The sequence below is a fragment of the Anomalospiza imberbis genome, chromosome Z, assembly GCF_031753505.1.
Source record: "Anomalospiza imberbis isolate Cuckoo-Finch-1a 21T00152 chromosome Z, ASM3175350v1, whole genome shotgun sequence".
In the NCBI taxonomy this organism is placed as follows: Eukaryota; Metazoa; Chordata; class Aves; order Passeriformes; family Viduidae; genus Anomalospiza; species Anomalospiza imberbis.
Window position 1 is genome coordinate 35,534,844 of NC_089721.1, and position 26,298 is coordinate 35,561,141.

At 37.0% G+C, this 26,298-nt stretch overlaps 2 protein-coding genes across 6 annotated transcripts in view; one reads left to right on the top strand and one right to left on the bottom strand.

The window, feature by feature from the left end:
* Positions 1-20,553, top strand: part of GLDC (glycine decarboxylase) — a 38,991-nt gene extending 18,438 nt beyond the window's left edge. The window contains exons 8-25 of the mRNA XM_068177572.1: positions 1,120-1,216; positions 2,234-2,339; positions 3,398-3,537; positions 4,292-4,372; positions 4,919-5,016; positions 5,519-5,603; positions 5,702-5,743; positions 7,717-7,859; positions 8,704-8,779; positions 11,846-11,971; positions 12,893-13,042; positions 13,490-13,602; positions 14,222-14,363; positions 15,674-15,785; positions 17,011-17,106; positions 18,049-18,221; positions 18,863-18,943; positions 19,920-20,553. Coding sequence (XP_068033673.1) covers positions 1,120-1,216; positions 2,234-2,339; positions 3,398-3,537; positions 4,292-4,372; positions 4,919-5,016; positions 5,519-5,603; positions 5,702-5,743; positions 7,717-7,859; positions 8,704-8,779; positions 11,846-11,971; positions 12,893-13,042; positions 13,490-13,602; positions 14,222-14,363; positions 15,674-15,785; positions 17,011-17,106; positions 18,049-18,221; positions 18,863-18,943; positions 19,920-20,063 — 2,005 coding nt within the window. The 3' untranslated portion in view covers positions 20,064-20,553. The remainder of the gene's footprint in view (positions 1-1,119; positions 1,217-2,233; positions 2,340-3,397; positions 3,538-4,291; positions 4,373-4,918; positions 5,017-5,518; positions 5,604-5,701; positions 5,744-7,716; positions 7,860-8,703; positions 8,780-11,845; positions 11,972-12,892; positions 13,043-13,489; positions 13,603-14,221; positions 14,364-15,673; positions 15,786-17,010; positions 17,107-18,048; positions 18,222-18,862; positions 18,944-19,919) is intronic.
* A 1,622-nt stretch (positions 20,554-22,175) lies between these two features.
* Positions 22,176-26,298, bottom strand: part of UHRF2 (ubiquitin like with PHD and ring finger domains 2) — an 83,029-nt gene continuing 78,906 nt past the window's right edge. For 3 of the 5 annotated variants that reach the window (XM_068177570.1, XM_068177566.1, XM_068177568.1), the window contains 3 exons: positions 25,689-25,852; positions 24,839-24,937; positions 22,176-23,318 (listed from right to left, as the gene is read on the bottom strand). In XM_068177570.1, coding sequence (XP_068033671.1) covers positions 23,172-23,318; positions 24,839-24,937; positions 25,689-25,852 — 410 coding nt within the window. In that variant the 3' untranslated portion in view covers positions 22,176-23,171. The remainder of the gene's footprint in view (positions 23,319-24,838; positions 24,938-25,688; positions 25,853-26,298) is intronic. The other 2 variants (XM_068177567.1, XM_068177569.1) reach the window with 1 other exon arrangement.

Below are 26,298 nucleotides of genomic sequence, written 5' to 3' on the forward strand. Positions count from 1 at the left end.
CAACTATCAACCTACCACAATGTTCACCACTAAACCACGTCCTGTAGTGTCATATCCACACATTTTTTGAACAATTCCAGGGATGGTAATGCTGTCGCTTCCTGGGCAGCCTGTTTCAATGCTTTAGAACACTTTCTTTGAAAATCTTTTACCTGATATCCTGTCTAAAGTCTCCCCTCAGAGATCCTAGCAATACATAAGGAACCATAAAAAATACCCTATGACCATCTTGTGCAGCCTTTGTGAACAGCAGGTGACCATGGTGTTGTACTGAGCACCCTAATTTTTTAAAAAACTGTGAGACTAAAAGTTGCCTTCAGTTTTGAGGAAGCAAGCTTCAAGAATTCCATTTGTGTGGAACTGTCTATAGTTCTCGTGGTATTGTGGAATGAAGAGATAACCAAAAGCAGGATGGATTCATTGTGATGGCAGGAGGCTTTGCAAGCTTACTTCCCATATTCTGTACTGACTTTTTCTCTGTCATCCAATCTTATAAAACATAAATGGAAAGAAGAAGAAAATTCAGTGAACCTCTAAAATAATATAGATGGAACTTAATCTAGTTCAAATTATAATTATGCTTAAACAAAGCACAAAAATAGTGTGCAAAATCTGCTTCTAATAGTTGCTGGTAGTGATGTACTGTGCATTTTGATGTACTGTGTACTTTGTCAAACTAGTAATAATTGAAATGCAAAGTAATTGTCACAGGAAGACAACATATCTTTGTCACAGAGGCTATCCAGAAGTACTTCAGTAATCAAAACAACTAAATTCAGAGTTATCAATAAGCTTAGGAATATTTAATTTATATTATTTTTCAGTTAAAATAGCTGCAATAATCTGTGTAATTTTAAGGCAAATAACCAAATTTCCTGTAGTTTGTGTAGAATTTCATTGTGTGCTCTACCTGACCAGCCACGATATAAACAGAGATCGAGGTGCTTTAGTCTTTCTCTGTTTGGTATTGCAACTGTCCTGACTTATTCTTTGTTCTCTCAAGCACCTTTTTGTCTCTGAGGATAGATAACTAGTTTCAGGTTAGCATACATAAAGTCCTGTGTCATAAATAACTGTAATTTTAAAGTAACAGAAGCAACATTTTCACTTGTGGCTTAGAGATGCAAGTGGGAAGGAAGTGTACCGGCTTGCTTTACAAACACGAGAGCAGCATATCAGGAGGGATAAAGCTACCAGCAACATCTGCACAGCACAGGTAACTTACACTTTATTTTCAGGGCTAGAAAGTAACAAGTTGAATAATTACCTATACTTTAGAGAGACTTCAGTAGAAAAATTAAGGACATAAAAATATTCTGGTCTTTGTTAATTTGTTTTGAGTCATTTGAATAATGGGGTCTGCTTGAAAAGAGAGTTTTACTATCTGTTTCCTAACAGTAATCCTGAATTCTTGCAGTGTCATGAATCTGTGTGTCTTGTAGCATAAACACCACCAAGTAGTGGTGTGTTTGTTACATACAAGACAGAACTCTTCATAAAGTAGAAGGGAATTCCAATGATCTGAAATTTCCAATTCAAGGCAGAAGAAATAAACTTTAAATTTGTTAAACTAATTAGTCAAATTGTCATAACTTATATTTTTGTCTATGTAATTTGATGCAAGAATGCTACATCTCCAAAGCAATATCTTCATAAGAAAATAAGTAAGTATCCAAAATAGTTATCTTCAGCATACTTCCACAGACCTCCAGCCAGACAGGGTCATAACTTTTTTTGCTCTTATCATTGCCTTCCTCTTGCTCTTAATGTTGTGACAGATTTTGAGAAGAGATTATTATTGACACAAGTTTAATTACTTAGTATCCAGGAGATACTCTGTATTTTTTTGTACTCATCCTAAACAATGGGTACCTGTGAGACTAGCTTGACTTTAAAGTCTTTAAACATCTTTGTTGCAGTAGTTGGATTTAAGTAAATGTTAATTGCTAAAACAATTACATTTCAAACAGCATTGAATAGTAGTTGGAGTTAAGTACATGTTAATTGCTAAAACAATTACATTCAAACAGCATTGAATTCATAATCAGGCCTTGCAGTTTCATAAAAGTATTTTGCCTTTCCCTCCTTTTATTTTGTAGGCAATACATGAGGAGCTATAGCATCAGTTGAGGATATGTGGTTGTCTCTGGGTGCTAAAGAAACTTTCCACTAAACTTACATGAAGTAGTCTTTGCTCAGAATAACAATGTCCTTAACTGTACTTGGATCCTAGGCACTTCTGGCTAATATGTCAGCCATGTTTGGGATATACCATGGGTCTGAGGGACTAAGGCATATTGCAAGACGAGTACACAATGCTGCTCTAATCTTGGCTGAAGGTGCGTACTTAATGTTCACAGAAACTGCTCTAAAACCCTTACCCCTGAAATAACACATTTTAAGTAAACTTACAGGGCAGGGGCAGGGGTGTCCATCTGATGTGTGTTCTCTCAACTTGAGAGAGGCCATTTTAATATGAAATTCACAGCTGATGTGTTTTGTGTAGTTCTGGTAATAGCATCCAAGAATTAGATGTCTGTGTGATAGGAACTTTCAGGCATTGCTTCTGTTTTCTCAGGAAATGAACTAACTTCTGTTTTCTCAGGAAGACTACAGAGTAAGTCCCTAGATGCTGTTTGCCAGCATCTACTTCTTTTGATGGACCATCCTAGTTTATACAGAGAAATCTGTACAGGGTATAAATAACATAGCAAAAGAGAGTAATAAATCATATTAATGCAATAGAAGCATTTCCATTAAACTGGGTGGAGTGTCATACCTGCTACAAACATTGAAATCCCAAAGCTTTACAGCTGAAGAAAAGCACAAAATCTGTAGCAGAAAATAATGATTGCATCTGGACTATGTGGTCTGGTAGGGTTTTTTTTTTTTCACTGATAATACTACCACTGCTGTCAGAAGGGGCTATACAAAACTGGAATGTTTGGAACCAAGGGATTACTGTAAGAAACATCCATATTTTGTTTGCTAATTTAGCCAGAAGACCTCTTTCTACTGTGAAAAACCCTAAGACTCTAAACTTTGTCATAACAAGCTCTGTGACAGTTTATATACATTAATATCTTTCCAATCTTACTATTTTGTCTTTATTGCATTCAAATACCGACTCTGCTGCTGTATATGTGTCAGATTTGATGTATCAGAATTACCTTCCCTAGACTCAAGCTGCAGTATTACTTAGGTTTGAATCTGATTTACTTTGATTTCATACACAGTAACATTTCAATAAAATTTTGCTGCTCTTTACACAAGGGGTGTATTTTGCTTTATAATGTAAAAGCGTTTATTTATGAGATACATAGTATTGCTCTGCAACTGCCGCCTGAGCAAACAATACAGTGTGCATATAATAGAATTAACTTACTGTTTTTTATAGGTCTCAGGCGAGCTGGTCATAAACTACATCATGATCTGTTCTTTGATACCTTGACGATCACGTGTGGATGCTCAGTCAAAGAGGTTTTGGACAGGGCAGCTCTTAGAAAGATAAATTTTCGGATTTATAGTGATGGCAGAGTAAGCAACTTTCTAAACCTTTGATAAATTCAGAAATTTTGTAGTATGACATTTTCTTCATTAAGTTTCTAATCATTACATGTGCTAAACAGAACAAAATTATTTAAGATCTTGTAATTTGCTCAGATATATCCATCAAGTATAAAGATAATATAAGGAATGAACTTGTTAAGTGACACACTGAACTTCCAGAAATAATGATTGTGTTTTCATTTTATGCCAATTAAAAGGATTATATAATTTTTTTTCATGTTAAATATGCTACTAAGGGGTAGAGTGGAGATGCTCAAAAATTTAATGATGAAATACAAGGTGACATCCAGAATTCAGGTCCTATGACAGTGTTTGAAGGCAGACTGAAATCTAAACCACATTTTGGTTGGCACTAAGGAGTCTTCACAAAGTGTAGTATGTTCTGTAAATTGGAATGGGGGAAGGGGTGTCAAAGGAGAATGGGCAATTTTCCTATTAAGTAGAAAACACTTAGAAACACTAGAAAGGAGGTAATGAGTCTCAAAGCTTCTGAGCCATCTAGTTTGGATGGTTTAGGAGGGTAAAAGAATGAACTGGAAAATGCTATATAAATAAATTTATATATAATAAATAGCTATAATTATGTATGTTTACATATTGTTGGGTAGACTGATTTTTTTTTTTCCTCTTGTGTTTCTGGAAAGCTTTTCTTGACCAAAACAAATGTACTATGTCTCTAGAATACACAGCTTTGAGTAATTACTGGTGTTTTTATCCATAGCTTGGAGTATCACTTGATGAAACTGTAAATGAGAAAGATCTAGATGACATATTATGGATTTTTGGTTGCGAGTCTTCTTCTGTAAGTACATTATAGGTCATGTGGATTAAATTATCTGAATGTTTTCAGAGTTCAGCAAAAACTAAAAATGGTCTTGTATAGTGGGTTCCTATATGATGACCATTTGTTAAATATTGAGAATTTCAGATCCTCTCTTAAATAAAGAGGTAGTGTTAAATAAAGGATTTATATGATACCATTTTCTGGTTGCAACGCTTAGATCTTTCGGTCAGCTCGGACACCTTGCATTTAGGGTATTACTTCTTCTGTGATGGTTAGGACATGGGGTCAGTTATTTCTTTCCTCACTGGAATTTTTGTTGCATGTTATTAGCATTTAGCAGCAATATCTACAAGATGAGGACTACTGAGACATTAAAGCTACCCAGTTTTAATATATCACTATTGTCTTGCTAGGTACATACACATACATATGATATTAAAGGTGTGGGTTTTGTCTCAAAAGCTGACTAAATCCTGAGGTGAACTGGTTCATAAGCTAGTTCTAATGGAAGTTGACTACAAAAAAAAATCCATTAAAATATTTGACTATTTCTTTTTGTTGAAGGAGCTAATTGCTGAAGGTATGGGTGAGGAAACGAAAGGCATCCTTAGCACCCCATTTAAGAGAACTTCCAAATTCTTGACACACCAGGTTTTCAACAGGTTTGTGCATGTATGATTGCTACTTTTAGGGAATCTGAATGTATGTTTGCTATTTTTAGGGAATATGAAATATCTCCTTTTAAAACCAGCAGTGGAGTTAGTTGAGGACAGTTTTGTACCTAGATTCATACAGTAACTTGTTACTTTAAAATAAAATATTTAGTAGCCTTTTTAGTTATCCTCTCATTTTAAATGCGCAGAGCAATAGTCGTGACCACTGAGGGAATGTGTCTTTCTATTAATCTGCTGCATTGTACAATCTACCATTTGAGGACATGGTATCCTTGTATTCCATATTTACTGATAGTGTTATTGAGATAATTATAAGCATTTTTCATCTGTGTTACTATTAGCAAGCTTAAAGTGCCAGTTTGAAAAGAAAGAACTACTTAGTATATATTAATAACTATCCTCAGTCTTACTTGTTTTTTGTGTTCTTTTCCTTTGTAGCAGCTGGTACAGCTGATGTGCTTGCCTTAACACTGTGTTTTGTGTTCTCTAGCTATCACTCTGAGACAAACATCGTGCGGTACATGAAAAGATTAGAAAACAAAGATATTTCCCTTGTTCACAGCATGATTCCCTTGGTAGGTATTTACCAAAAAAAAAAAAAAAGACAAAAATTATGTACTTACCTATGTATTTATGTATTTCAATAAATACTGATGTGTGTTTGTATTTTTAGGGGTCCTGCACAATGAAGCTCAATAGTTCAGCTGAACTCACAGTAAGTTGCAATCATACTGTCTCACTTGATATCCACATGAGTAAACTATCTAGCCAGTGTCATTCTAGAGAAGTAAAGCCTCCTCTTGGTCTAATACTCCAGCTGAGGAGGCAGTTTCAGTGGTAGCTGAAGTCACCCTCACCCTTTTCCACTAAGAAAATGTTCTGAAAAGAACAAGTAGGACTGCAACAACAGTAGGAGAGTATGTGGTCTTGAAGACTCGATTTTGAAAAAAATGATGAAAAGAATTTTTGGAATTAGGTATCACAGTCCTGTTCCCTCAAGCAATGTTGCATTACCTAACTTCTGTCTGCTTTACAGATCTTAAAATCAAATCCTCAGAAATATGGAAAGAGTCATATGGGACTGACAATTCATGCTTCTTTTTCAGTTTACAATTTCATAGGATAATTCCCTTTTCCCCAGCTGAAGAGTCTCCAGATATCTTCATTTTTCTAGCTGATAGCACATGAAGCAGAGCTTTAGCCAGGCTATTTGATAACCAAATGACTTTTTGACTTGGAATGAGCTTCCTTTGCTCTCTTCCTATTGTCTTCTCACTTTCATCTTTCACTAGTTTCCTTCATCCCCTTTCTCTCACTGTTTTCTGTCTCTCCCGTCATGGTTTTATGTCTTGTATATTTACTTTAAGTGAAACCAATACTATTCCAGGTTTAAACTCCTCTCTGTTTACCCTGTGATCCCAGCTCTATGTAAGGGTCGGTGAAACTAAGTAGTAAGAGAAATTAAGAATTTTTAAGCATATTCTTAATGTTAAAAAATAGTTACTGAAAATCATAGAATCATTTACATTGGAAAACACCCTTTAGATTAAGTCCAGCTGTTAACCTGGCACTGCTGAGTCCATCACTAAATCATGTTCCTGATCACCATATCTACATATCTTATGAACATTTTCAGGGTTTTTGACTTTGGCAGTTCTTTAAGGAGGGTGTTCAAATGCTTGTTATCCCCTTCTGTGAATACATTTTTCTTTATATCCAGTCTTCAATCTCTTGTATTACCAGTTACTACCTGGGAAGAGTCCGACCCCCACCTGGCTACACCCTCCGTTCAAGCAGTTGTAGGGGTGTTGATGGTGTGTCTAGGGTCTTAGGCTCATGTGCACTGAGGTTTCTACCTTTCTATGGATGAGTTTTCCCAAGCCTGAAGATAAGTTTCTTGCTCTCTATGCAAATTAATTATCATGCATAGTCCAGGCACAGTTCTTCTAGGCCTTTCTGGAAATGGGTTGGAGGGCTTTGGAGGTTTTTGGTGGTATTGATTCCCCCCACTGGATCAACCTTTGGTGAACAGTCCGTGCCCTCTTCTCAACCTCATTGGTGCACTTGTGCTGTACTGTGTTGTGCTGAGTACATACAGAAGCCAGAACAAGGACTGTTGTCCCAGGAAACTGTTCTACCTCCACCTCCATGTGGCCCCCTTCTCCACCTGCATCCTGTTCTTTCTAGCCCATTTACACAGTCTGCTCTTACCAACAATCCTTGTCTGGCTTTACAGGTATCTGTCCATCAGTGTTTGAGACTTACGCATTAGCCTTTTGTCTTCTAGGCTTCATTGTGATCTGTTGAGAAGGGAAAAAAAGAGCAAAGAAAAAGGGGCAAATGTGTTCTATACGCTACTTCTAAGTTTTGGGGATAATCTTTTTATAATGCCCCAAATCTTTATGTGTAATCTGATTACCAAAATAAAAAGCTAAAAGGTTAACATTAAATCAGTTAACATTAGACCTTACTGAACCTCACATGACTGACCTTAGCCTCTTCAATCCAGCCTGTCCAGATCGCTCTGTAGAGCCTTCCCAACCTCCAGCAGATCAACATACTTGGTTTTTGATACTTAAATTGACCACAGGGCAACTTCTTTGCTTCACAGAGTTTAACAGAACAGAGTTGTCTGTAGAGTATTTTGTTACAGCATTCTTTATATATTTGTTTGGTTTTTTTAAATAGCCTATTACATGGAGAGAATTTGCCAACATCCACCCTTTTGTTCCTCTGGATCAAGCTCAAGGGTATCAGCAGCTTTTCAAGGATTTAGAGAAGGACCTATGCGAGATTACAGGCTATGACAAAATCTCCTTCCAGCCGAATAGGTAGGAACTTTTTTTCTGAGTGTCTTGAGACATGATTCCAAAAACTTATCTCCAAAGAAAATGTGCAAGCCAAAAATGGAAGAATTTTCTAAAATATTTTTTTTCTTGAATGCCAGATTATTAAATTTCTAAGTAGTTGTTTTTTTAAAAAAAAACTACAGTATCATATTTTGTCTCATCTCTTCTGAAAGTCTAATGATTTGGTCTTTATATTTCTTTCAATATTTTCCCATATGAACTGAACTGAAAATAAAGATTTGGAATAGGAATAACATGTATGAGCTGCCAGGTGTTTAATTGTTGAAACTGGTAGTTAATGCACTAGGTTTGACTGAAGAATGCCTAAGTTCTGTATGCTCACTGAAATTAATAAAGCAGCGATTAATGAGTACTGCTGCAGCGTGTTTATGGAGACTAGCAGTTTTAATACAAAATGAAAAGCAAGACTTATTTTACACTAAGCCTGTCACTGAAAGACCTTTTATGTTTCATGATATCCACTTTGGTATGCATTTTGATATTAGTTTGCCTCACTGTAATCAAGCACAGAGTCCCTTGCTAGGTGCAGAAATGTGGATCCACTCAGTCACCAGAAGGATTTAAAATCATAGTATAAACTTATAAAATGGCATAATCTTTGTCATCTACTTTTTTCTTTTACATCTAGCTGTTAATTTAAGCATGTCCATTTGTAATTTTATTTTAGGAATGTGCTCCTTTTAATTTGCTGACATTTACCTGAAGTCATGGGAAAGGGTTAGGGGTGGACAGTTTTGAAGTTCTGTCAGAGAGGTGGCACTTCTGGTTTGTGTGCTGTGTAACAGTGTTTGTGTTCTTGTTGAAGTGGAGCCCAAGGAGAGTACGCAGGCTTGGCTGCAATCAAAGCTTATTTAAATGCCAAAGGAGAACGTCATAGAACCGTAAGTGTCTATACTCCTGTGGGGAAGAGGGTTGAGTGGGAAATGGAGAGTTGATTCAGCAGCTGGGACTCACCTAGACAGAAATTAGGTCGTGTATTGTCACCTCTGATAGGCTTCCAGTATTCTATGCTTCCCACCACGATCCTTGGTAACATCTTAAAAGTTTTTACAGACAGTGAGAATGACACAGGGAAGGGTGGTTGTACTGAGTCTCTCTAGGGTGGACTAAACTTTCTCCACATGAATTGTGGACAAAACACTGTTCATAACACAAGGGTCTCTTGGCAAATGGTGAACAGTGCTTTCACAGTGTCAAAGCTTTCTTTCTATGCCACTGCCCTGTCCTGACCCTGTCTTTTCCCAACAAGGAGGCTGGGTGTCAGCAAGATACTCGGAGAGACACAGCCAGGACAGCTGACCCTGGCTGACCAAAGGGATGTTGGTGCCATATAACGGCACGCTCAACAACAAAAGCTCAGGGGAAGGAGGGCAAAGCAGGAAAGGTCATGCTTATGGCATGCTTATGGCATTTTAATTCCGAAGCAACATGCCATGTGGTTAGCCATGGGAAGTTGGGAAGTCAGGAAGGAAGGAAATTAAGATATATTTACAATTTCATCTGACACCCTCTCACTCTTGAAAGATGAACTGTTGTTCCATATTCACAGTTGACATATCATGTGTTAATTCTGGGATTATTTATTATATTATTATCCATCCTCATTTCCTAGCTGGATTCTAGTTATTTGTCCATCCTTCTCAAAAAAACCCTATTTTATAACTTCAGTTATCTTTAAAGATTTTGTGTTCCTTTTACTTTTTTCCCTCTTACTCCCTTTCTAGTTTTTGATGCAAATGCTTTCTTTCCCACTAAAACAATGAGATTTTTTAGTAGCAGTAGGTTCAAAGCTAAAGATCACAGTTGTGGATTGTTAAGATGTGCTTTCTTGTGTCATACTTTAGATCTGTCTGCCTCCAGTATACATATACTGTTTTGAATGCTGCCCCTCAGTACTGTGGGTCCTTTTCTGAACTCTGCAGTCAGTTCTTTTAGTGACCTGGGAGGTTTTGTAGTAACAGGATATTTGGCATTGCACTGTGTGTCTCCATTATAAACACAATTATGAGTAATTTTAAATGTTAGAGAACCAGCATAGATATTTATAATATTCTTTTAGGATGACCTTTCCATACAGTGAAAACTATTTTTCTTTTCTTTTAATATGTGTTCATGAAATACTTATCCACATGTACCTTCCCACTTACCCACTGGAAGTTAGTTTAGGAACATTTTTTGGGACCACATAAAAACTTCTTGGAAATCTGAGATTACTTAGGTCTTTTTTTTTTCACACAGCCATACAGTTGGCTTTAAACAGAAGGAAAAAAGTCCTTAGTGTAATAGAATACATATCCTTTGAACCTGATTTTATCCTTGGCTTTGGGACTCATTTGTCTTCTCAAAATGAAGCATCACTATCCTGGCCTCCTGGGAACTGTAGCCTCTGTGTGAGGAAACCATCTAAAGCTGAATGTGAGTGTTGTCTTCTTCTCTGTTTCTTCATTGCATCCAGACCACATCTGAAGGCAACTGCTCTTTACAGTTACAAATTTTGTTTTGTGAGTAGTTTTACTCAGTGGGAAGTGAAATAAAGTTAAAATTTTATTCCTTGGAGAGTTGCCTTCTGATTGTCTGTGTGTCATCTGCCATTTATCTTATTCTGTGCAAGACCCTTAGGCTTCTCTGAGTGTCTGTGGATCCTTCTGTGGTCTGAAAATACCCAGAGGTGAACTGCACAGGAGAGCCTGGGGGCTGCTTGCACTTTACTCATACTTTACAGATTTAAAATGTTACAGGAAAATCATGGTGCTCTTGGGAAAGAGTAAAAAGGATTAAGAAAATAAGAAAGCCCACAAAATGTTGGCCTTTCAGCTGAAGTGTTTTTTTCTCCTAGGCTGGAGATTAAACCAGCAGCTCAAGGCTCTCTTAGTTGGCCGTGTTTGGATTTGGTGCCCTCTTGTGGGAAAAAAGTACGGACATGAACTGACAGCTCACATCCCTGCTTTTTTGTGTGATCAATGATGTCTGTACCCAGCAGGCCTTGGTGGCCATCTGGAGCCACTTCACATTTCAGCTATGCAGATAAAATGGGTACAGATGTGGCACAGTTCTTCCTGGCACTGGCACTGGGATCTCTGTGTTTCTGGTGTTTTGAAGTAGTCACATTTATCTCAGCATCACTGTGGATATAGAGTTCCATGAGCCATCATGCAATTTCTTAGGAAAATAAAATAGAAGAAAATTATTTTAGATTTTTTTTGTTTGTTTTGTTGATTAGTTGTTTGGTTGGGTTTTTGTGGGGTTTTTTGGTGGTTTTTTTGTTGTTTTTGCAGGGTTTTGTTTGTTTGGTTTGGTTTTTTTTTTTTTTTTGAGAAATATTTATTGTCTTTAGAAAGGATGGAATTACTAAAAAATGTCTGCAAATATCCTGACACATGCACCATTTTTCTATGACTATCTATAGCCTACCTTACTTAAGCAGAAGTGCTTATCTTTTTTTTCTTTTAAAGCTAACTGGCATGCAAGTAGCTCTGAATTTCTCATCTAGAGCAAATTTTTTTGGTCTAAATTTTTGTTTTGAACAGAATAGAGAAGAAAAAGCTTTAGAAGCCAGAAGAAATTGTAGTGGAAATTTGGAATAAGGCAGTTTTTCCTTTCAAGTCATTGTACCTATGGAGACTGATAACTGTAAAAAAAAATTAGTGTTTTAAAAAAAAGTGGGGTGAGGCAAAATTTTGAGTATCTGAAATAATATTCCGGAATTGCATCCCTAAATGTGATTATGCAGCAAATGAAACTTTGGTAATGAGTACTGAAATGCTGATACCTGAATGGATTTTCTTTAAAAAATTAGTTGCATTGTTCTGCAAAAGAGACAAATTGCTGGTACCATCAGGATTTCTTTTCAAAATTTGATAATGAATTGTAGCTGAGTGTAGACCATAAAACATTAAGATTTTTTAAACTAGTTATACTTTAGGCTCTGTTTTTCTTTCCCTTCCAAGGTTTGCCTTATTCCTAAATCTGCTCATGGTACTAATCCAGCAAGTGCACAAATGGCAGGGATGAAGATTCAGCCAATTGAAGTGGATAAAAATGGGAGCATTGATATTTCTCATTTAAAAGCAATGGTGAGTATTTAATTATCTTTGATTTTCAAGGAACACTCTTCTGAAAATAATAGTGTTGGCAGCTGAATAATATTTTTCTACAAGAAAAAATCAAGCAATAATAGTGGATACGTACTTGGAAAGGATAAGTTTGGGTTTTTTTCCTCACTCAGACACTAACTGTGTGACAATTGTAAGATTTCTTTTAATTTGAGGATCTTTGCAGGATTTGCTCAAAGAGTCTTTGTACACAGTAGACTCTTTTATAGCAGACCCTTTTGGTCCCCAGCTAATACTGGAAATGAACAAGCCATATTCATGAATGTGAAGCATTTGAAACTGCATTTCAGCCTTCTTTTAAAAAAGTTCAAGTCCACCTCTGCTGGGGAAGTTGTTGTTAGGCAACTACTTTTTTTCTCTTTTTTAAACTATATTGACTGCAGGTGAATCTTGCAATGAAAGGGATTAGCAGGACACATTTCCACATTTGAACAAACTTTTATGGTAGTCATAGAACTCTGTTGCTGAAAGTAGGGAGAATGGTCGTTATTTCACATTAACTTGAAGGCCAGATGTTTCATTTGGTCGTCTGAAAGTCCCAGAAGAGAGTGTTTTATACATATATATGTATGTGTATGTATGTACATGTGTGTATATATATATGTATGTGTGTGTATATATATATACAAACTCACCTTTTAATACCTGCCTTTTCCCCTGACTTAAAATTCTGATTTATTCAGAAATCACTCTTTTTTGATAGGCATGGCAGAAGGAAGGAGCCCAGTATCCTTTACTGACTATAAGTGACTTTGACTATCTGCTGATAGGCCTGCTTCCCATCTGTAACACACTCTGACTTTATGTGTATTTTTTTAATAAAATCTTGAGAAGCTTTAGGAGCCTCAGTGACCTTTTTTTCTCTCCCCTCCCTGCCACCAGGTGGACAAGCACAAAGAGAACTTGGCAGCCATCATGATCACATACCCTTCCACCAATGGTGTGTTTGAAGAGGAGATTGGCGATGTGTGTGACCTCATTCACAAACATGGAGGCCAAGTTTACTTAGATGGAGCAAATATGAATGCTCAGGTACAAAAGCTAAGCAGATTTTTTACTACTGGGAGTCCTTGGAATGAAAATTGCACAGCAGTACTCAGTTCAGACCGTAACACAACTTCCATGCAAGATGCCACAGTGTTTGGGGAAGGATGTGAGAGTTCCAAGAACAGTAATTAAAATCAGATGGTGGAAGTAATTATCTTTCACTTGATTTTCCCCTGAAATGTGTCATAAGATTTGAGTTGTTCACTGAAATTGACTTAGTCTGCCTACCCTTTATCAAAGACATTCTTTACAGATGTAATTAAGAATTCCTAAACAAAATATTATTTGCATCAAGTTCTTGGTTATGATGCATCATGATAAAGAAAAACATAAAAGCACAGACCATCGTTTTCAACCTGTTCTCCTTGCATTCAGTAATAGGTCCTAAATGGCATATGAAGAATGTTTTAAAACAGAGTATTTCCTTTACAGGTTGGTCTGTGTCGTCCTGGAGATTATGGCTCTGATGTCTCTCACTTAAATCTTCACAAAACCTTTTGCATTCCCCATGGAGGAGGAGGACCTGGAATGGGACCAATTGGAGTGTGGGTATCTCTGTATTAGCCTTTTCTTTACCAAAAAAAAAAGAAAAAAAAATATATATATATATATAATGGCTAGGAGAGGTGTTATGTTGGTTGCAAACGGTTGCAAACATCTGTCCTTCTCCAGCACAGTCATGTGCTGATCTCATAAATGATGGTGCTCACCTGTGTCTCCAAACCCTAGCTTCTATGTTGGCCTTCTAGTGTGTATGGTAAACCTCACTCAGCAATGTTTCCTGAGTAAGAAATGGACTTTTCAGCCCTAAGAAAAGGGCTGATAATACTGCATGTAGTCCAGAACACAGAAGTGTTCACACAAGCTGTGTGAATCTATCCTATGGAGCATTCTTATTTCCTTAAAGAAAGATAATCTTAGTTGTTTAAAGAAAGCAATTTTGATTTGGATAATTCCATTAACATCTTGTGATAGGTTGAAAAACTGAGTGCCATCCTCCACTGGCACCAGTTGTGTTAAAATTTCTTTTGAAGAAGGCATAGATCAGACTTCCTAGAGGACTGTGACTGTAAGCAAGGTGAAGAGAAACTACTGCTGAAACTGTCCAGATACAGTAACACAGGACAACATATTTAATCTCTAAAATCAATGTCTTTCTTTTAGGAAGAAACATTTGGCTCCCTACTTGCCTACTCACCCTGTGATCAAAATACAGCCGGATAAGGATGCATGTCCTTTGGGTACTGTCAGTGCTGCACCCTGGGGTTCCAGTGCTATATTGCCAATATCCTGGGTGTATATCAAGGTGTGTAGACTTTTATAAGGAGTATCAGATGAGGTTCTGTTTCTCTTTCAAATCCAGCAACCACTGGAAACACATGAACAGGTTTAAGAGCAACTCATTATGTTTGCACAGACTGAAATGCAGTGAAATGAAGTGATGACAATCCAGTCATAAGTTATTTACATCCATCAAGCCTTCTTGTTTTATAGTAGGACAATGTTGCCATGAGAAAGAACAAAGCACAACTGCTGTATCTAACCCTTCTACCTCTTGTCTGAAATAGGTCTTGCAATAAGTGGACACCAGGCAGAAAACTGCAGTCAGGCTTCAACGTTCTGACACTGAAGTTTTCATGTTTAAATTATTGTTCCGCCAAGAGTATTTTTAATTGTATGATTCAGTATTGTTATACTTGACATATACATAACATTCAATTTTACAATATCCTGAATTCCAGAGGATTTCACTGAGTTTGAAAACTGAACTTAGTTTTGGTTTTACATGTGAGACAGCTTGATCATGATCTATGTAATTTGTTAATCCCTTGCCATTTAGTGATAAGCCAGCAAATATTTGGCTACATGTATGGAAACATTTAGCCAACAGAGATGATTGTAGCTTCAAATTCTATTTGACAGAAGGGTGTGCTGGGACTCTTGAGCTACATTTAATGCTTCTGGTGATAGAGTTGGGGAAGAGTGAGCCTAGGGGCAGTGTCATTCAGAGTACTTTGTTGCCAGTATGATACTCTAACCATGGAAACTTCCTCTGCTGGGGAAACCAGCTCTCCTGGAATTCCAAATGAGCAAATATGAACTGGAGCAATTTCCATTTTCGGCTGTGGGTAAAAATCACTTGTGACTCTAAGCTGGTTCCAATTACAGAATATTTAATCTATTATAAATTTTTAAGGGGAGCTTTTTCCTCACAGTGCAAAATTCCATCTATTTACATTGTCCCACCTAAAGTTCTCTGGACAGTCTTGCTGTGGGATGGAGACAGGCAGCCTGTGCCTTTTGACATTATTTGTGTTCTCACTGTTTTCTGTTCAGTTCAAAGCTTCTCAGTTTGAGGCAAGTTTTGGGACATTCAATTGTGGACTTCAAGCTAAACCTCTTAAACAGTAGACACTCTCATAAACTACATCCACCAAAGGTGCCCTCAGTCAATATCCAGTGCTTCTCTGTGAGTGTTGTGTGGAAAAGTGTAAACAGCAGAGTGACTGCCTTAGAACTAGCCAGGTGCATCGAGGTGCGGCTCTCATGCAGGAACATACTTTGCTTGTTTTGGACTTGTTTTAGATCTGTTTCTTTGTGTTATTTTTCTTTCAGACAATGGGAGCAAAGGGTCTGAAGCATGCTTCTGAGATTGCTATACTAAATGCAAATTACATGGCAAAGAGGCTAGAGAAGCACTACAAAATCCTTTTCAGAGGAGCAAGAGGCAAGTATTAGACAATTTTCTACCAGGCTTTTTTTTTTTTTTTTTTTTGCCTCATGTAGAAGTTGGTTTGCAACAGAGTTGTTTTTTATTTGTTTTTTTTTTTTCCTATGTGACTGCTGATTTCAAACTTCTCTTGATGTTGTTCATAAGAAAAGAAATAACCTGCCACACTTCTATGGATGTACTGCAATGAAACTGAGATACTTGGAAGTACAAGAAAAGTAGTATCTGTTTGTAATTAGAAAAAGATGATGCCAAAAGTAAATCATTAGATTGTTCTCCTTGAAATTTAATGTCAGATTGATGAACATTAGAAAAAGTAAAAGCAACATAGTTGAGACTTCCAAATCTCCATAATCACTGATGCAAGAGTTTAAGAACTAAAAGTAATTTTTGGACCTGTACTTCCCCTTGCACACTTCCTCTGGAAAAAAAAAATCCCACCAAGTTTCCCTCATTTCTGCTCCTTGTTCACTGTTGTGAGATAAGATAGAATTCCCTTGGCAATGCATGATATTTCAGCTAGATTCTGATTCCCTGTTTTGGTTCTCCAGTCTTGCAACAGGATAGAAGTAATGAAGAAGAGATGAAAAAATTATTGTGGTAGTAGCGTAACAATCAGAGAACTTATTTTGCTTGTTTAAGCTGAACAGCGTCAAAGAATATTTGAGTACAATATATATTATCTCCTAAATATATATCTTAAATTTAATGATGTACACCTTGGTAAAACCTGCAAGTTGTACTTTAATAGAATTAAAGTACAACTTGCAAATTTTGAAGGATTTAACAGTACAGACAACTTTTGTCTTTAGCCTCTTTATAACCGAAGATTTGAGCTTTGCTCTGGCATAAGATAAAACTGATTATCTTAATTAATTTAAGATAGCCTAAGACCCAAATGGTGTTGGGCCACTGACAAATCTAATAATTTTTCCAGAGAACTTGTAAATTGTAGGAGCTACTTTGACCACTCATTCCTAGTTCTGATCTGACCTCTAAATGAGGCCTCTTAATGTGACATGGGACTGAAAGGGTCAGTCTTCAAAAACTGAGTTGTATATCTCTTACCTGATAATTTCTTAGATTTGAGGTTTTGCCCAAGTGGATATTTTTGAGTTTGTCTTTTTGCTGTGTTCTCCACAATACCAATCAGAATAGACAGCTTCATAAATTGCATTGTTCTCCTATTAAGTAAGACTAGTGTTCACCTTTTTATTTACAGGTTATGTAGCCCATGAATTCATTTTGGATACAAGACCTTTCAAAAAAACAGCAAACATTGAAGCCGTAGATCTTGCTAAAAGGCTTCAGGATTATGGTAAGTCAAATGTCTGTTCTTTGAAATAGCAGTGCAAGTGAAAATTTTCTAAATCTCTTCCAAAGGGAGACACAAACATTCAAGTTCTGTGCTTATGGATGGTGAATCTGTCACAATTATTTCAGGCTTCCTCATTTTCTTTAAGGGCTTGGAGAGATATTTGCATATACTGAGTTGTAGTAGGTATTTCTGTCTCTGCCGCTACTTCACAGTTTTGTAAACGGCCCCATCAAATTACTGATTACATGACTCTCAACTGTTTGGAGCTAGTAGGTCGATGTCAAAAGCTTAATAAGATTCCAACAAAGCAAAACAAAATAAAATAGGAAGGAAAAAAAAAACTTTTTAAGTAGGATAATAGGATTTGAACAGTTCCATCCTGATATAGTTTATGCAGTTTTGTACACATGCTCTTAAGAATCTGATTGTGGTTGCTTTTTGGCTGCCAGACAAGAGGACCCACGGAACTACTTGATCCTACAGAACTGTACTTCTAATGAATATGTATGAAAGCTGTTAAAACCCTAACCAGTAATACCTCTTCAGTGAAATGATCCAAAGCCTAATTGTGATACTAAAAAAAACACCCTTCCTGCTCTTTGTAAGTGAGCCTTAAATATTGTGCACCACTTTAAACAGACTTCAGTAGGTATAGAGGTGAGTTAGATAGTATATTAAAGTTTCTTTTTAATATACTGTTTCACTAAATCTGTGTGTAGCTCTATTGTAAATAATACAGTGGTGTTACCCTTCTGTGCTAAAAACGAAGACACTTGAAAATTTTATCTTGCCTCTAAAGTACAGAGCCAACACTACCAGTCAATTCAATCTCCATAGATTTTTCTAGAGAAAGGACTGAATTTGTGAATCTGCTGATAGCTAATGCATGTATCATCTCATACTCAGTTATTATCTGTGACTGATTTCTGCTATTATCACCAGGTTTTCATGCTCCAACCATGTCCTGGCCAGTGGCAGGGACACTTATGATTGAACCTACAGAGTCTGAAGACAAAGCAGAGCTGGACAGATTCTGTGATGCCATGATCAGTATTCGGCAGGAAATTGCTGAAATAGAGGAGGGCAGGATGGACCCCCAAATTAACCCACTAAAGGTAAGATGGCATGTAGAGCAAGGTGCCAGCATCAGTCTAAACTTTGAGACTGCAGATGCCCATTTCCTGGTCTTTCAGTACTCTCAAAAGTAATGTAGCACAACCGTGAACACAAGACTTTCTTGAGAAACCTTCAACTTTTTCAAAATTTGAATTTTGACTTTTTCAAGTGAGAAGTCTTGCTGACAGAGAAAGTTATTTCCACAAGCACTTAATTTATATTTCAAGGCCATCTCAAAGTAACAAAGGAGAAATTCTCATTTCACTGGCTGAAAACAGAAACTTGAATGACCTTAATAATAAAATAAAGATTGAATTAATTATTTTAGCAATGCAGCACAGAACCAGTATCAGCTCAAGCTCTGTTCAACTCTTTTGATGATGTACTGAGTTTTTAAGTTTAGTGAAAAACCAAAAGCATATTCAAACCTTGGGCAGCATCTTTAGGCAAACTGAAAAAAAAAAATCTAAATACTGACTTGCCTCCTGGCTTAATTCTGCCTTTTTTTCCCCCAGATAAACAGTGTTCTCTAGACAGTAATTATTTATATGTGGTAATGTGAACTTGAAGAAAGCTTCACACTGATATGTTCAACTGAAATCAGTAATTTCTTGTTCTCAACATGTCTTGTTTCTTGTAGATGTCACCACATACTCTGAACTGTGTCACTTCTTCCAAGTGGGATCGTCCCTACTCCAGAGAAGTGGCGGCATTCCCACTGGTGAGTACATAATGGGAACTTTGTGGTGTGGTAATATATAAATATGCTTTGTGCTCTGTAGTTTCCTAGTCAGTTGGAGATGAAGTAATGTGGTAAGAATGAAAACTTCAGAGCCATTATGTTATTGCTCAATTTTTAAGTGTATGAGCTCTCTCTACCACAGTTTCATTAGTTTAGCTTTTAAAGACAAGGAAAGAAGAGCTCAAATAAAAAATTTAAAAAGTCTCTACACATAGGTGCAGACCTGGATTTCTGAATCCTAGCACTTCAACACTGAATATTCATTCCTATTGGAAACAGCCTGTTCATTTCTGACATACTGCATCAAGGGCTCCCAAAACAGTCCCACATGCTGACATTCAAAGCTTTGCTCAAAAGAACTTGCGTTCTTTTGCAAGGTGTGACCAGATTTCCCAAGGTCAGCATGGGGAAAGCAACACGAATAAAGGTCAGATTGGAGCTGGACTCTGATATCAGACTTCTTTAATTGCTTTCATAGTCATAGCAGCTAAACGTACATGTAACCAACCTTTCTGCTCTGAATCTTAATTGCAAGTGTTTTAGTGATGTACTGTTTCAAATAGTGAGAATTCAACTACATCACCATTCCACTTTCCTATAAGTATTATATTGTAACTATATAAAACAGCACAGCAGGGTCCTCTGCTTTTCCTTCATTCCTATGTGAAAGCCAGTTGTTCAAACGATAATAAAGTTTTATTTCATCTCATGAAAACTGCTCCTTTGCAAGCTTGTGTTAGAGGACATGACCATGCTTTTTTGAAAATCTAAGCATTCTTTTAACTGTCACTTCTATTATACATGCTTGTTAACTTTCAGAGACTGCAAATAGACTTGAAGGATGACTTCACCTAAAGAATCCACTTTCACAGCACTTGTGATTCTTCAAGCTTTATTATCTGTAGCTTTATTTGGTGGAAAAATTAAGATGGTTGGGTTCTTTTATCTCTCTTAGCCATTTGTGAAGCCCGAAAGCAAGTTCTGGCCCACAATTGCTCGCACTGATGACATATATGGAGATCAACATCTGGTTTGTACCTGCCCACCGATGGAAGCCTATGAATCTCCGTTTTCTGAACAGAAGAGAGCATCTTCATAAGACTGTTTCCAGCTGCCTGCATTTTTGACTCCATCAGAATGGCCTTTTCCTGATTTCCTGGGGATATTTATATTGTGTATATCTTGAATAATCACCACATTTGTTCATTGAATACAGCTCAGTTAAAATGTAAATACAATCAGGATGTTAGCTGTAAACAAAATATGATTGTTCCACAGCAGTTGATGTTGGAAGTTGCCTTGATTTATCATTTTGTCTGTTTCATGTTAAAGTTTTAACAATTAACACCCAATTTGTAAGGTGGCATGGAAAATACAGTTAAAAAAGTAGAAAAGATGCAGATACATAAGGCAATACTAATAAATGTTAACTGCAGGATTAATTGTTTATATTTTGTAAAAAAAGATGAAGTCGATTTTTTAATTTACTTCACATGTTACCACTAACTAGCATTGCTAGTGTTAATATTTCATACTGATTTTTTTACCTATCAATGTTAGTAGTCTAATAAAATTGGTCAGAATTTTAAGTGTTGTCATGTTTTGGATTTAAACTTTTCAGCTGTATTTGTCCAACACAGCAGTATGAAATTACAGAGCTTGAGTTCTGATTTGTGACTATTGCCACAGCAGCAATAAACTTACACAAAAGAAAATACTGTCAGAGATTAATATTTAAATAAATCTCTGATTTTTTTTTAATGAGCCAAAATGATCCATTTTACCAAGCAGTAACAAACTTAATATTGTTCTGTATCACATAATTTTTTCTTAGTAGTTCCATCTAATTCTCTCTTATTCTTGAGAAAGCATAGAAGACCATGAAGGCATAAAAACTGTGAACTGCCTAGTATTACTTAAATCTTGGGTAAAAAATGTTCTCTTTCCACAGTTTCTCAAGTCACTCTCTGGCACTTTTTTATACAGAGCACTCAGTTTGCCCTACTTTATCTACAGCTTGTGTAAAAAGTGATTCACAGCTTAAGCTCCAAGAGCACCAACAGCACTGAGACTATAGCCCTCCTGCAACACACAGTGCCACAAATCACTCAGTTACCAAAGCTCACACCTTAAACAGGAACCTTTTCCAGCATGTTCCAAATCAAATTTGCATAAAGCTATTCCTCTCACTAGTTACACAGTCAGATCTCTGTGCTATGAGCACATTTGAAAGGAACCTGCTCAGGTCCATGCAGAGCTATACATGAGCACCCCTGAAAGAACTAACTCATTCAGCCACTCAAAGCACAATTTTGGTGAATTTGGCAACATTCACTCAGCAGCACTGAGACCACAGAAGAGGACTACAGAGTTCTGCACCTTACAACCACCCACTTCTCAACTTCTTGGAAGATGAGATGCACACTCAGCCTGGGAACTCTGAAGTGACACAAATGAGGCTGGTGTTCACAGCAATACTTTAAGTACTGTAAATTTTGTGTCTTTTACAGTGAAAGTTTTGGGACTGCAACTTTTTCATTACCTACCTTATGACTTCAGTGAGGGGCTTTACACAAAGAGACTGCAGATGATAGGAGACAGGAATGGCTTTCATTAAAGGAAAGTCAGGCCAGATACCCGTTTTTATGTGAAAAGCTACACCTACATGTTAAATCACCTTAATACATAGTGAAGAAAATCAGATTTTTTTACTCTAGAATTCACTATTGCAAAGGGTGTCTTTCAGTAGCTATTGATATAGTACAAAGCATATAAAATATCATGAAAAGCCACTGCAGCTACTTGTAGTACTGTGGGCCACAGGCTGTCACTGTAACCTCAGTGCCTACAGAGGGAATCTGACTCATCCACCTGACCAACCACTGTGCAGGAATCCCACAGCTCCCAGCTGTGCTCACAGCCCTGAGTAACAGGCAGGGCTCCCTCCCACTCTGGGACATGGAGAGAGCACTGCTACAGGCTGTAAGCAAGTCCATGTGTATCAATGTCACCACTGGATCTTGATTTGGAGTTGTTCAGCCTTTTTTAAAATTAAGTGTTCTTTTCATTGAGAAATGAGTTAAGGAATATAAAGCCTCACACCTGAAAAATAAGGCCACATAAGGAAAGCATTTAGTAATCTGAAAAATAAATTCTGTAAAAAATCTCATTACTTAATTAAGTGGATAATAGAAAAAACAAATTTAGCAAATTTTCTGAATCATAAAATATTTAATAAGGTATATTATGGGGGGGGATATATTGTATATAAAATTTCAATCACAATATGAAGCGATTTGAACCCTCTCCAAGCTAGCACTGCCTTTAATGCTGTGTAGATGTATTGCCACTGATACAAGACCTACTAAAAGCATACAGTTTAACTAATACAGAAGTGGCTTTTTTTATATGAACTATTTTTTACACAACTAGAGTGTCTTGAATACCCTCTTTAAGTGCAAAAAACACAGATCACTTTACACTAATGCAGCAACAATGCATTCATATTGTTCTCATTAGTCATTAGTAGTCAACTTGCATAAGATACAAGAAAAGCACAATGAAGCTCACAAAAATAGACTAAAAATCAGCCTGTTCTTGCAAAAAAATACAGCATAATAGAAGAAAAAGACAAAAAAGGGATTATGCACACACAGAATTTGCTGTTTAATCCAAATGGCTTAAGTGCTGAATCAATTTTTTTTTCCTGGTTTTTTGTGGATTTTTCATTTGGTTTGAGTTTTGTTATTGGGTTCTTTTTTTTGTAAATCAAACCACATGGACCAGGCACAACTAATATTCAGGAGGCAGTGTGTAGCTAAAACATCAATATTTTTCATCCCCAACATTGTTTCATTGTTTGACACAATTTACTTTCCTCTGTCCTGAGGTAGTTACAAAAAAACAAATCATAAATTTAGCATCAGCTAGGCCAGTAAGAGCTGAAGCTTTTTTCTTTTTAGTTTTTCCCTTCTTTAAAAACTATTAATTAACTGGCCAAATCTACCCTTGATGTTAAAAGACAGCTGAGAATTAGAGTTCTCACAACACCAAGAAATGGCTATGAAGGGAAAAGGGTTAGGTGCTTCAAAAAGTGACAATATATTGAGTCCCATCAAGCTGGCTGGTCCACTGCTGAATTTCCCATGTTTAATCCCCTTTACTGTCTATAAAGTCACTGGGAGAAGTACGGAACGGTCTGAGCACATCATCGTCCTTTACTGTAACCCGGAAAGAACTGGTCCAGTAGTGTCTGCAGGATCTTGTTGGGAGCCATGGTGTAGCCCTTCCCCAGGTCATAGCGGCAGGCAGGGCATGTGAACACTTCAGCTCTGAAGGAGCGCTGTAAACAACTCTGGGACATATGAAGACAGAGAAGTAAATTGCGACAACTTTCTTGCAGACCGACAGCTTAACCAGCAAAAAGTAAGGAATAACTGTAAATCAAAGGCACAGTCTGCTGTACTACCAGAAAAAAAGAAGTCTTTGCCAAGCCCTCTGGTGCCTGATTCTGCCCATGACTAAAATGTCCTAGCCAAGGAACTCTTCTCTGTGCTTGGGAGGAATTAAATCAGTAGTGAGATTTCCCCTTCACTGCCACTAATGCCTTCCTGTAAGTCATAGCCAATCCTTAGTTTCTTTATAGCTTCACAGATTGCTATATTTTTCCAGACCTTCATATCAAGAGGAAGATGAATATACCACATATACTGTTTATGTAGCATCCATCTAACTCATCACAATACACCCAGTTTAGCCTTATAGATAGGATAATGCAATCTGTAACACACTAGCACCTGTGCTGTCATGCTTCCTATGTTACTGCAGACTGATGAGCATCTAAAATTTTTTAGGACAGGGCAGATCTTCTGTCTAAACAGCAACAGCAGCTTACTATCAAACTTCCTTACAACTTTAACTGGATGTTATATTATATTCTCAAATATGCACTGATATCTTCAAATACTGTGCTTTCTGGATTTGTTTTCATTCCGCTCTTCTTCCTTTTTTTTCATGGTTTTCCAATTTCTACAATTCTAAATTTTAACTCCACAACATTTCTTACATTTTTCAAAGATACATAATTGTTCCATGTGTGTAGGCCACATATAACAACACCCTGATTTTTACTGGAGTGGTATCTTCTTAAACAGCAACCTTGCATTACCAAATACTGTACTAGGATAATAATTGTTTGAGTCCTTTTAGGGCCTCAGGCAGAAATACTAGGTATGGCAGGCACCATTCAAATATGCACAATTCAGTGCAGGATTCTGTACACACCAGTGCTACAAAACTAACTCTAGTCCAGATATCATTCCATGCTTCTTAGATTATATCCAACTGATCAAGATTTTGAGACACATAAGCAATGTACTGACATTCACGGTCTCCTACCAAACATGAACAATGCCAAGATTAACAGGATAACATAACTTTCTCTGAATGAGCCCAAATAACTTTCTAGGGTATTTATCCTCCACCTTTTCATAACTTTTTTATTAAAAGTTATAAAATTATAAAATCTGGTTTTATTTCTTAACTATGTAAAATTAAGTCATTGATATTGTGCCAAAATCTAACCTAGGATATGTGGACCTAACCAATTCCTAGTGCAGCTCCACTGACCACAAAGGCATGACAGTAATGGTAAACCTCACTCATTATGTCTATCAGAAACTATATGGAACATACTTCCACTCTTTATTACACAAAATTAAGGTGTTTACACAGCAAGCACTGAATGGAAACTTGTTGCCTGTTTTTGCTCAGAATGTTAAGCAATTATTATTGTCTTTTTAAAATGCATATGGCTTTGGTGACTGGTGTTTCAGAGCAAAGAGAACAGCCCAGAGCAAGGCAGTTTATTCTTACTTTACAGACGTTGTGGAGGCACTCTGTTGTCACTGGCTGGTAAACCAACTCCTGGCAGCAGACACACATAAAGGATTGTTCCAGTTTCTTCAGAAAATTCTAATGTAGGGCACAGGAATAAAAGAGACAAATTCTATTACAGTTCTCATAAATGCCACTTACTACATAAAGATGATGTACTTCCAGAAGTTCTTAAGTCTGTCATATCTCTGAGCACAGCTTTCTAGAAGTAATCAGAAAGCAGGTCTTTAATGGCTTTATTTCCCTGCTCTTCTAGAAATTGCAGAATCATTTAATCAGAGAATGGTTTGTGTTGGAAGGGACCTTAAACAACACCTATTTCAACCCCCATGCCAGGGAATCTTCCACTTGACCAGGTTGCTCATGGCCCCATCCAGCCTGGCCTTGAACACTTTGAGGAATGGGGCATTTGTTTCTGGGGAATCTGTCATAAAATTGTTGTCTGTCTAAACAAAACCTAGTGACTAAAACCAAACCTTTCTTCATGTCTGATTTCTGACATTAGCACAGCATAAAAATACATTTGTTGTATCAGACAAAACATGCTCTCTTCAAAAATGAAAATAAATGAAAATGCACTTTTAACTTCAGGATGGTTTTTGAGCATAAAAAGGTCTCTGTTGTGGAGGCATTAACCCATCTCTCAAGAGCAAATTGCGCAAGCTAGATATTTTCTTGAAATACAAGTCTTACAAATAAAACTAATGTTAGACAGTCTATATTTAGCAAAAGTTCAACAAACAAAGGAGGTTTTAAGAGGGCCTCAAGATTTCTTCTAATAATATAAAGAAAATGAAAAGAATAAAAATTATGCATGCAACAAACATACTGGTCCTTCCTTAAGAGAAGCAAGTACTTCATCCCACAGCTTCTGGTTCATACAGTCTTCTCTGATCAGCCACTGCTGCTCTTGGGTCAGCTGGAAAGCTTCTCCTTTCCCTCCATCTCCCATCTTCATGGCTTTGTGTGTATTTGTAGGCTCCTCTGTACCTGCTTAAGATGGTGACCATCAGACCCAGTAACAGCAGTGTTAGTCTGAACTAATAGAAGAGAAAGACAAAACTATTTCTAGAAGGAAACATGGATTAATATGGATTACATGCGTGAAATGCAGCAAGCAAACTCCTACTCCAACTCATACTGTCCATCATTGTTTTGGATTGCAGCACACAGTTGCACAGAAGAATTTTCATTCTTTTGCAGAGCTTGGGTGCAAAAAACACAGTAGGAGCAGTAAAAAGGATTAAGACCCCATTACAGTACCACTTAATTAAAGAGCACGTGCTTATGAATTTACATTAGTATTCCGAACAGTGTGGTGTGTTTAGTGTAGGCCAAACACCAGTGCACCCACTAGGATATACTTATTTATTTCTTGCTGTGAGACAGGATTAGGAGGAAGGCAAAGTAGGCTCAAAACTTGAAAAGGGTATAAAGAA